This window comes from Protobothrops mucrosquamatus, unplaced genomic scaffold (genome assembly GCF_001527695.2).
Source record: "Protobothrops mucrosquamatus isolate PMUCROS unplaced genomic scaffold, P.Mucros_1.0 scaffold2057, whole genome shotgun sequence".
Lineage (NCBI taxonomy): Eukaryota > Metazoa > Chordata > Lepidosauria > Squamata > Viperidae > Protobothrops > Protobothrops mucrosquamatus.
Window position 1 is genome coordinate 304,270 of NW_015388162.1, and position 13,178 is coordinate 317,447.

Sequence of the window (13,178 nt, forward strand, 5' to 3'; positions counted from 1 at the left end):
GTGGGACCTTTGCTTTCCCCAGCTGGGACAGGGGCACAAGGAGAAGGGCCGAGGGGTTGTAAGGGACCCAGCCGAGCCACGCCAGGAAGCCCCTTCATCTGGCTGTGTCTCTCCCCAGAACAGGCAGCAGGGACCCGGCTTGGGCAGGTGCCAGGGCTGCCAACAGGGCAGGAAGTTTAGTCTGCCCGGCTGAGTGTTGTCGAGCGCTTCCAAAGCCCCCCAGGTAAGGAGGGGAGGGGAGAGGAGGGGAGGGCAGAAGTGGAAGGAACTGAGCAAGAGCGCCAGGAAGGAGGAAGTGGGGCGACCTCGCACCCGCGTCAGGCTGAGGAAGTCCATTGTGCTGCCACACAGGCCCCTTCTTCACCTGCCTCCCATTGTTAAGGTGTTGCCAGAGGCCAGGTGAGCCAAGGATTTGGGAGATCCCTCGTACACCAAACAGCAACACGGTTGGCTTCCTGGAGGAAAGGAAGATCCCTGTAACCACACTGGGCCCCCCCTCTCTCCACGCTTGGGTGTCCACAGTACCCCGTCTTTTTGAACCCTGAGACCTAAACACGCTTTTGCATTATGCCCCATCTTATGCCTCTGGGCATACAGCCCCATAGTCCTCAGGGGCGGCTGCCTGGCACTGGGGGCCCTGCCCTGTCTCACAGAAAGCTGCCCCCCTCCCAATTCCCACCGCAGCATCCAGCAACAGGCCCCTTGCCGCTCCCAGGACTGATGACACTGTCAGCCCAGGTGCTGGAAACCATCATCCAGCTGGATAGACTCGCCTGGGAGGGAGACCAAGCTGTGGGGCTGGAAGGGCTTCTCTTTCTCAACCCACAACTTCACCACAAAGCGCTGCCGTCGGCCGTGGCATCTGGAAGCTGGTACAGGAAGCTGCCTGGGCACAGCAAGCATGGGCACCGGTGATGGGGGGGGAGCAGAATCCCCCCAAGAGGCAGAGGGGCCAAAGCAGAAGGGATGGTGGGAAAGGGCAAAGGTGGTGACCTCTTGGCACCCTTGAGCTCCAAGCCTGCCCTCCAAGGCGAACTCTGGCCAGAGAAGAGAGGGCCCTGAGCTGCTCACGGAGGGCTGAGACACCTGGCCCATTCGGCCACTCGCTGGGCATCCAGTGTCCCGTCTCCAGCAGCAGCAGCCGGTGCCCACTGCTCCACAGGAAGCAGAGGGCCAGTCCAAAGGCTCAGCCCCTTTTTCTCCCTGGTTGCTACTGCCTATCAACCACGGCACGAACCCTAATTTAAATCTCTTCCCCCCTCGGCCATCTTTTCCCCTAAGAGATCCTCCAATCCTCCCTTTGTTCCTTTGGCTGCAAGGCCTCCCTTCACCAGAACCGTTTCTCACCAAATCGCAAAATGCTCTGGCCTTCTCCGCTACACCCCCGACTCTTTTCTCCATGCCCCGTTTCTAATCACTCCTCTCAATCAACTAAAAGGCTCTGCCCTGCCCCTTCCGGCGATGGCAGCGCACCACGGGAGGGTCTCTTGCAACCCGACAGCCAATCGGGAATGTGGCTTGCAGCCCCTCCAAGATCAACGTTCACCCCCCCTTGGGATGCAGGCACTGCCAGGGCTGCCACTTTACAAGCGATTTTATAGGTAAGCGTAACGGGGACCTCGGACACCGGGGACACCTGTGGCCAGAGGCACATGCCGAGAGTACATCCTGGGCCCCGGGAGCAGAAGCACCGGGGCTCTGCTGGGAGACAGATAAATGCAATTCCAGAAAAGTGGGCAGGCCAGCGAGCAGGAACGGAGCCACTGGAAGCTGCTGGGATGTCAACGGGTGTTGAACCGTCCCCTTCCTCCCCACCGCTGGGGCCCTGAAAGAGGACCGGCTGTGAAGGAGAGACCTTGGACTCCGACTTGAAAGCGCTTAAACTTGGGTTGTGCTCAAGACATTTGCACGCGGACACATTTGGTAGGCCCATATATCTCATTACGCACTCAACCTCTATTCCAGACTAATCACTTCCACATCTTTCGGGCCAGCGCAGTTCACTGCGGTTTCTGCTGGGTCAAAAGGGCGAGAAACATTATTTGACTTTGTGCCATCAAGTCAGGGTTAACTCTCAGCAACCAAGTGCACAGGTTTCTCTCCTCCACGATCTGTCCCCCAACCTGGTCCTTCCGGTCTCCCAACGACGACCCTGTGGCCAGTCTAAGGGGGTCCTCGCTACAACTGTTAAGGAACTCACTGCGGTTGTTAAGTGAGTCACGCGGTCATTAAGTTAGCCTGGCTTCCCCATCGACTCTGCTTGTCAGAAGGACGCAAAAGGGGATCTCGTGACCCCCCCGGGAATATTGCGACGGTCATAAATATGAGCCAGTTATCAAACGTCCACATTTTGATCATGAGACCGTGGGGATGCTGCAACGGTTGTGTGAAAACAGTCCTAGGTCACTTTTTTCAGTGCTGTTGTAATTTTGAACGGTTGCTAAACGAACTGTTGTAAGTCGAGGACTACCTGTATGGGTCTCACTCTAGCCACTGTAACACGGCGCCCTTCATTCCCAGCCAGCGCCACTCATCCAGGACACCATAATGGGCAGCTTGAAAGCCGTTGGGAGATCAGGCACGACAAGGAGGCCCCCACTGCCCTTCTGACTCCACAAAGGCCATCGATCAGCACGACCAAGACTGCCCCCCCATATCACAACCTGAAATGGGTCCAGGGAATCCATTGCCTCCTCCCCAAGACTCTCTTTCCAACCACCTTCCCCAAACAGCAAAGGTTGCAGCCGTCCAGCATCACTGGGCCCAAGGATGAGCAACGCTCTCTCCACCGTTCTTCTCGCCCAAAGGCAGCAGACGGCCTCGGTTGGCCGAGGGGCCTGCACCCCCCTTCACCCCACGTAGCCAGAGACGCCACCACTGCCTGACCACCACAAGGAGCTGAGATGAACTTACCTCCTCATCGGAGCTGTCTTGCTCGTACTCATTCTGCACGGGAGGCTCTTGCTGAGGGGTTGCTGTGCTCCTGATGTTAGGACCCAGCTCTGTTGCTTCTCCAGCCTGCAAAACAGGACGACAGGAACAGCTATCATGCAAAGGCAGCAGACGAGTCTGGAGACCCTCCCAGGCTCTGCGGAAGAGCCAGAAGCCACGCCAGGGAGGGATCCCTGAGGGATGATACACCTCAAATGCGGCTTCAGCACCCATCACGACACACCGCCCGGCCTTCCCTAGCCCCTTCACGAGGCCCTGGCGCCCAGAACGGAGGGGAGGATTCCAAAGAGTGAGGAGTAAGAAAAAAGGCCATAGGATTTGCTCCTTTCCCCAGTCTCTTCGTTCTGGAATATAACCTTCCCCACTCTTTGGATTCAGTCAGGTATTTGGGGTTGCCTCTTTCTGACGCTGAAAGTATTCAGGGGTGATTTCTTATTAGACCTTTTCCCAAGAGTTTGTTCTTGAATTTTCCTCGGTCTCTGAAAACTCTAAAGGTTGACATACAGACTGACAAAAACACACAACCGCTCTTCGAAGGCTGTGCCCCCGGTGCATTCTGGGGGAGAGACATTCCCTGAGGATGGGCTGTGGCTCGGGTTCAAAAGTTTGGAAGACTAAGCCTCTGGTCCTGGTGACTGACCCAAAACTGGACACTGCAATGTTATCCAGGGACACGTATATTTGCCTTCATTTATGCCACCCAGTTGCAACGTATGGCTGTGAAGGTTGGACCATAAGAAAGGCTGAGCGTCAAAGAATGGAGGCCTTTGAACTCTGGTGCTGGAGAAGACTCCTGCGAGTCCCCTGGACTGCAAGGCGATCCAACCGGTCGGTCCTAGAGGAGATCCACCCCGACTGCTCTTTAGAAGGCCAGATCCTGAAGTGGAAACTCAAGTACTTTGGCCACCTAAGGAGAAGGAAGGACTCCCTGGAGAAGGACCTGATGCTGGGAAAGATGGAGGGCAAGAGAAGGGGACGACAGAGAATGAGGGGGCTGGATGGAGTCACTGAAGCAGGAGGCCTGAGCTTCAATGGACTCCAGAAGATGGCAGAGGACAGGAAGGCCTGGAGGAACGTTGTCCATGGGGTCGCGATGGGTCGGACATGACTTCGCAACTAACAAGAAGTGTGGCCCAAAACTTATTTTCAAACTAGCTGTACCCAGCCACGCGTTGCTGTGGCTCAGTCTGGTAAAAGCGTGTGCTGCTTTTACGTCCAACAGATGGCGCTGTTTTTCAAAAAAGCATGTTTTTACCTATCACATGTGTGAATCTATATAATATAGGTATATAAAAACACGTGTGTATTCGAATGCAACGTTGTGTCAAAATTTCAAAGCAATCGGTGAAGAACTTTCAGAGATTTAAGATTTTGAACAAACGAACATTTACATTTTTATATAATAATAATAATATAATATAATATAATAATATAATAAATATAATATAATAAATATAATATAATATAATATAATATAATATAATATAATATAATATAATATAATATAATATAATATAATATAATAAATAAATATAATATAATATTATAATATAATATAATAATGTAATAATATAATATAATAATATAATATAATAATATAATATAAGATAGAAGATTTCATCCCAATTCTTTTCAGAAGTATATTTTAAAGGAAGGAAACTGAACTGGAGTTTCCCACGGGTACCTCAAAGGCGCTTTTCCAAAAGACAACTGGACTGGTTTTTACTTGTGGCAAAAAGACATTTCGTATCTCATCCAAGAAGCTTCATCAGTTCACCGTGAACTGATGAAGCTTCTTGGATGAGAAGCGAAATGTCCTCTTCACACAAAGCTTTTCTCTGCCACCACCTCTTGATTTAGATCAGAGGTACCCAACCTTGGAACTATAAGTCCTTCCAGACTGTATGGATGTACTGTATATAAAGGCAAAGGCTGGTCCTAAGCCACGACTTCGCAACTAACAACAACAATGCCACCTCTGCTCTTCAAAGCAGACTATGATAATGCATTGCTGAAGAAAGAATGGCCTCTGGGTTTCCTTGTTCCACCAACAATCAAATCTATGTGATTACTTGTCTTAGGGTGACCAAGCTACGTGCAGGCAGAAATGACCAGACCTAGAACAAACCGGGATACAAGCTCAATAAACCAGAACCATTTGCCTGAGTAAAAGCAGCAGCCAGACTATCTGACATCTATGATATTGTGGAAAAGCACATGAAAAAGGGTTTCCCCCACGCCTTTTTGTCCAGAAACTTTTAGCCACCGTCCACAACTTCTTTGCTACTTTTATCTCCAGAGACAAGCACCAGCAGTTCTCAACCTACGACCACAATTGAGCTCAAAATTTCTGTTGCTAAATAGAGACATTTGTTAGGTGAATTTCGCCCCGTTTTACGACTTTTCTTGCCACATTTGTTAAGTGAAACCTTACAGTGACACGGTTGTTAAGCGAATCTGGCTTCCTCCATTGACTTTGCTTGTCAGAAGGTTGCAAAAGGGGATCATGTGACCCCGGGACGCTGCAACCGTCATAAAGGTGAGTCAGCTGCCAAGCGGCTGAATTTTGATCACATGACCACGGGCATGCTGTAGTGATCACTAAGTATGAAAAGCAGTCGTAAGTCACTTTTTTCAGGGCTGCTGTAATTTTAAACAGTCACTAAGTGAATCGTTGTAAGTCAAGGACTACCTGTAACCGCTTACAGTACGGTGTTGCTCAGAAAAAAATGACAAGGGGTCCCTCTAGCACAGGGGTAGGCAACCTTGGCTCTTTTAGGACTCGTGGACTTCAACTCCCAGAATTCCTGAGCCAGCTGGGAGTTGAAGTCCACGACTCCTACAAGAGCCAAGGTTGCCTACCCCTGGTCTAGGAGGTCTTGGTGGGTCACAGGTTGCACGCAAGACTGGCTCAGGAATTCTGGGAGTTGAAGTCCACGAGTCCTACAAGAGCCAAGGTTGCCTACCCCTGCTCTAGCACAAACAAGCAGCTGCCACACGTGCCTCTTGGGCGAACGTGTGCAGTCAGACAAGGCTGCCGCGCTCCCTGCAGCAGACGAGCCGCTTCCCGCTGCTGGCCCAGGCAGCCCCGAGGCTCTTTCTTCTCTCTCCATCATCGTGGAAGACAGAGGAGAGCGAGAGCGAGAGCGAGAGCGAGAGAGAGACCAGGCCAGCTCCTCTTTTCCTGTCAGCCCTCCCAGGTAAGCCAGACAGGAAACAGGACCAGATGAGCTAATTCTGCTTTACTCTAAGGCTACATTAGCAGAATCTTGCAAGTCTGAAAGCGCAGAGCTCCTGCTGTCAGAGTCTGATGCATGAGAGTGGATCCTTTTCAAGTTTCTTCCTCTGTCCCTTGAGCAGCTGTGGGCTCCTCTGCCTTTTATTTGATCTTCCCCCCAGGCAGAGACTCTTCCCTTCCTCCCTCAAGGTCACTCCCTCAGACCCTGACCCTTCCCCACAACGTTAAAACCTCGGCCACCCAGGTATATATGGACGCTTCTCATTGTAGACAATGTAAATGTAAAAGGAGAGGCAATGCTAGTCTATTGGGAGGGGGGGGGGAAGAATCAGAAGGAAATGCAAGAATGGATGCACACGTATTTGATATCAAGGCTCTAAACCAGGAGTGTCCAAGTGTGGCAACTTTAAGACTTGTGGACTTCCAATGCCCAGAATTCTGAAAGGCCCCAGGTCTTAATGTTGCCACGGCTGGACACCTTGCTCTAAACCAGGGGTAGTCAACCTTGGCTCTCTTATGACTCGTGGACTTCAACTCCCAGAATTCCTGAGCCAGCTGAGCTGGCTCAGGAATTCTGGGAATTGAAGTCCACGAGTCATAAAAGAGCCAAGGTTGACTACCCCTGCTCTAAACCAGTGATGGTGAACCTTTTAGAGACCGAGGGCCCAAACTGCAACCCAAAACCCACTTATGCATCGTCGGGTGCCGGGTGGGTGTGGCCCATTGGCTGGGTATGGCCCATTGGGGTGGGTGTGGCCCATTGGGTGGGCGTGGCTGTGGTGGTAACGGCAGGCTGGGTGGGACTAAAAAGTTCAATCAATCAATTCCAACTTTGCGAGATCTTTTTTTTCCCCGCGAGAAGTTGAAATTGACTGATAGATTGAACCTTTTTTTTTTTTGCACACGGTAGCGGAGGCCTAAAGCGAAAAGGTTTTATAAAACCCAGCTGAAGGCCTAGGACTGGGGCGACGGCTCGTGTGCCCACAGAGAGGGCTCTGAGTGCCGCCTCTGGCACCCGTGCCATAGATTCCCCACCACTGCTCTAAACACAGGCAAATTAATGTCAGAACGTTTCAGCCTCTTCCCACTAGTTTCCAGGACTGGAAAAGCACCACAACTGAGGGAGGAAATGCTGAACTTACATACATCAAAAGGTTTCAGGACTTCAACAAACACAAACGTTTTTAGCACCACATCTCAATGGTTAATCAATAAAACGCTGGCAAACTGTCTCCCGTGCAATCTGCAAAAATCACCTCCCCGCAACCTGAATTTAAATCTTCCGCCCGCCTAGCTGCCACAGCCTGTGTAGGTGAGCTGCAAATTTCCAAAATTTCTGCCTTGTACTAAAATTTGTTGGTCTGAAAAAGTGCTACCGGGTTCCTTCTCATGTTTTGCAAGGAAAGCGACTGACAAGAGGCGCCGACAACAATACTTTATTATGCAATTGATTCCTACAAGATCAGATGATGGGCACTTGATTATTTGGAAGTAGGGGTAAAATACGGCCGCTGTGCTGAAGCCAAAAAACATGAGACGGGAGATCAAATGGCAAACAGCACTGAGCTGCTGCAGAGGCTTTCATCGGAGATCGCCTGCTCCATCAACAGTCCTTCCTTACGACTTCACAAGGAAACCTCCTCTGTCCTGCTACAAGAAAAAACAGGAAAAGCTGCTGCCTTCCCGCCACGAGGACCTTCTGGCCAGCTCCCACCCTTAGGCAGCCCCCCCAGACCCAAGAAAGGCCTCCTCCAGAATCACCCAGAGCTTAGCGTGTGAAATACTCCACACTGAGATTCTGGGACAGGACGGGATCCAGCCAGGGCCCACCTGCCAAACTCCAGCCCACGGCCTGGCAGCCCGAGCTGCACCCACACTTTGGCCGAGCGCGCGGGTGCCGGGAAAAGTGCACATCCTTTGCTGGAAAAGAGATTTGCCCTCCTCCCCCGCTCAGAGGGGACCCGGCCTGGAGAGAGTTTTGCCAGAGGATTTGGTGGAACAATCAGGAAGGCAGCCATACAAAACGCTCCTCCTGGGAGTAGTAAAAATCCGTACAGTGTGTGATCACCTTCTGCTAGAAGCAGCCTATAATACAGTCCCATGTGCCCCCTCCGACTTCCACCCTCCTGGCCGAGGGGAGAAAGTGGGGCAGGGGGGCCTAGAGAGTACAGGGCCAACCCGAAGATGGGATTACAGCAAAAACAAAGGCTTTAGAAAAGTCTTTGAAAAAGGCGGATCAGAAGTAATTTTTTCCCCAGGCTTTTGGCATCAAAGAGGTTTTGTCTGTCTCTCCCTCTCCCTTCCTCCCTTCCAGGCCCATCCGTGGGCTTGGAGCAGAAGTCCAGGAGGCAGAAAGGGGTCTGCAAGCCATTTAGCCAGCAACAGAGGGCCCAGCTCTCCCCCCGCCTCTTCTCTGGCCACTTCCGAGGGCTCTAGATCTTTCTAGCTCTTCGGTTCTTGAAACGCTTCTCAGTACATCTGAGGACATGCGGCTCGGAAGACAAGGCACGTGCCAGCCCTGCCCTCGAAGCAAAAAGCTTTCTCGGTGCCCGGCCTAAGTTATTTGGAAGAGAAGCAGGGCGCCCGGTGCCAGGCTGCTCGCCGCTCCACATACCAACAACCGTCTCTCTACTAATGTCTCCCCAAAGTGTCCTTCCAGGCTTGGCCAACGATGTCTCCATGCCTGCTGGTCTTCCGGTCTCGAAGGCTGCCTTCACGTAGCAGGCGAAGAAAAATAGTTTTTTCTTTGCAGTTTTTATATCAAGAGTCACGTAATATTTCTCTTGGAGCATCATGAATTTTTCTGGCTCCTGAATTTCACTCGGCCTTGATTTTCTGGTCAACGGCTGCTTCCTGCTCACCAGGCAGGATCAGCGCTTGCAACCAAGCAACCGCTTAAGACATTCAGGCAGGAGACCACCAGAGGGCAGCACGCAACCCCCAGCCAGGGAAGCAATGGGAAGAAGTAATTGAGGGGGGGGGGCTGAGGTGAGGTGGTCAGGTCACTCACTGCACAGCGCTGCTGATTCAGCAGAGCTGCAGGTGACGGGTGGAAGGAGCAGAACAATGGCTGGTGCTGAAATCTACCTTCACCGCCACCACCAACGGCTGCAGGGAGCCAGCAGCCCCCTGGCAGCTCAGCTGCTGAACGGATGGACGGAGGCAGGTCTGCTGCTTAATGGTCCTGTGCTTGACTTGACACAGTCCACCAATTTCCTCACAAAAGAAGAGCCCGTCTTTCATCAGAGCAGCAGCCTTGAGGATCAGCGGTGTGTGTGTGTGTGTGTGTGTGTGTGTGTGTGTGTGTGTGTGGGGTTGGAAGCTCCCCCAGTGCTCCAGACTGGTCTGAAGCAAACTTTAGGGCTGGCTGAAGCTCTGCAATGCTACAATCAGGATGTCCAATCTGGATAGCCATTTTCAGAAATATTTTTTTCAAATATCTGCTATTCAAAGAGTTCTATAAATACGAAAAATTTCCTCCCGTCGCTTTTGATAGGCTTCTCCAAAGATTGGTCTTTTGTTTTAAGTGAACAAAGCCAAAGATTACCAACAAACGCCATAAGAAAAATGTGTTTGGCCTTTACAGTCAGGTGAGGTGGAGGCACACAATCTGGCTGCTATTTCTGATCCCCCCCCCCCCCCCGCAGCCCTGCTGGCATTTCACGTCATGCTAAACCCAGGAGGCAAAAAGCCTCAGATGCTTAAAGAAAGATCAGTGAAAGACACAAATGAAATCTACAACAGCCTGATACCGGTTTCACTGGAGGGCTACGTTACCCCAAAACCCTGCATAAAACTGCTTTTTATAAAGTGAGAGAGACACACCTGAAGGGAAAGACAGGGTTGCCAGTGGCATGAGTTGCCTCGCAGCGAGGTGGGTGGCAAACAAATTTAATAAAAATAAAGAAAGAATGGCGTAATCGGTATGCATTGACAAATGCTCCCATATATTTTTAGAGCCTTCTTTCAAAGCACCATTTTTCTCAAACAGGCTTTCTTCTCATTATTCCACGTACAGAGAAAACGTTTGTGCTAACTTTTCCCCAGTTGGGTTTCCAACGGACACGACTCTCGTGGCAAACAAGAAAGACAGCCGCACACCAGGCCACTAAGAATTTGATTAGATCCCTTCGCTAGGTTGCACACAGCGGTTAGAATGCGGTATTGCAGGCTAATTCGCCCGCTGCCAGGAGTTCGATCCTCACCGGCTCAAGGTCGACTCAGCCTTCCATCCTTCTGAGGTCGGTAAAATGAGGACTCAGATTGTTGGGGGCAACAGACTGTAAATAGGTCAGAGAGGGCTGTAAAAGGCCCAGTGAAGCGGTATATAAGTCTAAGCCAGGGATAGGCAACTTTGGCTCTTTTATGACTCGTGGACTTCAACTCCCACAATTCCTGAGGAGCATGGGGGAACGTTGGCCCCTTCATGACTTGCGGACTTCAACTCCCACAATTCCTGAGCCAGCATGGGGGAACTATGGCCTCTTCATGACTTGTGGACTTCAACTCCCAGAATTCCTGAGCCAGCCATGCTGAGGGGAAAGGGAGAAGTTTCCAAGCTGAGCCATGCTGGCTCAGGAATTCTGGGAGTTGAGGTCCACCAGTCATAAAAGAGCCAAGGTTGCCTAAACCTGGTCTAAGCGCTAATGCTATTGCCCTGGTTAAAGCTCATCTTATTACTGGATCTTTCACTAGCTTCAGTGCCACATGGTATGCCAAAGTTTGTTTGTAATATTAAGAGATTTCTTTTCCTTTCCCTTTTGCAACAAGAGACTGATTGCCATTTGAACGCAGAGTTAACAGGAGCAGCTACTGCAGGAGGCAGGATGCACAGCTAGGACAACTGCACAACATAACGGCAAATGCACCCATCACGGCAGGAAGAGGTCTTGGCACAAACTGACTCTGCCGGTACAAATTGCAAAGTAGTCTTCTTGTACAGAGAGCAAATTCCTGGATAAAAATGACAAATCACACATGAATGAATCTGCATCAAGTGAGGGAAGCCCGTCCTCTAGTAGCTGTGCGTGGGTAATCAGCAAGACAGTGTTGTTTGAGTAGCCACAGGTGACGTGTTTTGGTGGTCCTCCACCTGCCACTCATATGGGAGCCACAAGCTATTGCCAGGGGCCTGCATGGGTGTGGAACGATTCAATTCAGGAGAACAGGTGGGCCTCTCTGCCCTTCCATGAGGCTCAGGAACTGTCCCATCAAGTCACTTACACGAGTCCCAACATGAAGACCTCTTGGAATAACATGCAGGCAGAAGCTGCCCTCCAGCAAGCCCTGTTATTTCAAACCTCAGATTAAAAAAAGAAAAAAGCCCCATTTCTTTATGGCAAGCATTCCTACTCTTGCTGTCAATGCTGCTAATATTGAATATTCTTGCTTTGACGAAATATGCAGAACTGTCTGGTACTTTTAGAGTTAATTCAGATGATGCTGGGAGGGGGAAGAAAGAATCTGAGAGAGTAATTACCCAGGCTTCAGAAGGAAGTGAACCTTTGCCCCCCCCCCCCCCAGGCTGGTTGGACAACATGAATTATGACAGCAAAAGAGGGAGGGAAAAATGCTAGCAAAATAACTGCTCTGGGGTGGAGATTTCAGATCTTGGCATCCTCCAGGCCGAGCGGACACTCTGTCACACAAAGAATAAAGACTTTTTAGGATAAACAATGCCTGGAAGTTCTTTGAAGTGTTTCATTAGTCGGAACCTTGACACTTGCCTAAAAACATGAGAAAAGGCATTAAGTTTTCATAATGAAAGTGTGTCTGAAATGATTTGAGGTTTTTTTGCCCTGGACAGGCGGTTGAACAAGAATTCAACTCTTATGACTGGAAGCTCTCCTCATTTTAACATCCTGATCCTGGCTGGGGGAAAAACTGGTAAAGGAAAGCTGAAAAAAATCAGAGGGCCAAGCAGAAACACACTCCTCACTGCTTTTTCTTCCTTTTCTATTTTGCTTTCCAGTAAAAGTTCTGCCTCCTCCATGATGAGAAGGAAAATCGCCTATGCTCCCCGTGATCTCTTTTCTCCACTTTCACAGAGCAGAATTCCCATGGACTTGCACGAGGCACCTCCCTCTGGATCCTAGTCTGGAAAACTGTCCGTAGGCAGCCAGCCTTCTCCCTCCTTCCCCAGGTTTAGGGTGTCGTTTGGCCTCCTAGCTGAGGTTTTGCTTCTCTTCTGCCAGGAAGTCTCGCATTAATGTCTTTACTTTTCTCCACCTTCGGGCCAGGAAATTGTGATTGCACAAATTAACTTTCTGGAACACTTACTAGAATGTTTCTCTCCATCAGTACATTCTGCAACACTTGCTAAAATGTGGCAACGTATCTCTGTTTTTCTCTCATTCTCTTCAGTAATCAGGCCAGTTCCTAAGATAGCAGGCTCCCTGCTTTAGTCCTCAACACTTACATAATAGTCTTGACCAGTGGTGGGATTCAAATATGTCAGGGGTATCAAACTTGCAGCGTCACATGTTGCAACGTATTGTGATTTTTTCCCCATTACCGGCAATGGGGTGGGCGCAGTTTCAGCATGACGTGTCCGGCCGTGGCCCGGCAGTTTGACACCCTGAAATAGGTGAACAGCCGGTTCTCTGTGTGGATGCCGCTTCTCAAAGTCCATTCTGGGCTTGGACAACCGAACTGGTGCGAACTGGCTGAATCCCACCACTGGTCTTGACCAATTGGAACGCTGCCTCTACCTGACCCACAACAAGCCAGGCCAGCTAATCAGCCCTCAAAACAGCACAGCTGCACTCCCCCCAAGGCCACATCTCAGTTCCTTCTTCATGCTTCTCTCTCCTGATGATTTATGCCACCAGCACAACAGCCAAGTCAGGACTCTAAAACCCATGTGCCACTGTTTTAGAGGAACAAAGCAATACCAGGGAGGAAAAAGGAAGGAACAGATGATTATATAGAATGAATTCACCTGCTGAGGTCCACCCGACTGAAAGTCAGAATGCTGAGGAGCAAAAGG

General features: G+C 50.4%; 1 protein-coding gene across 1 annotated transcript in view; it reads right to left on the reverse strand.

Annotated features, from left to right (window-relative positions):
• Window positions 1–13,178, reverse strand: part of BOP1 (BOP1 ribosomal biogenesis factor) — a 61,614-nt gene that overhangs the window by 46,410 nt on the left and 2,026 nt on the right. Inside the window, exon 2 of the mRNA XM_015823941.1 lies at window positions 2,914–3,018. Within this exon, the coding sequence (XP_015679427.1) occupies window positions 2,914–3,018 (105 nt within the window). The remainder of the gene's footprint in view (window positions 1–2,913; window positions 3,019–13,178) is intronic.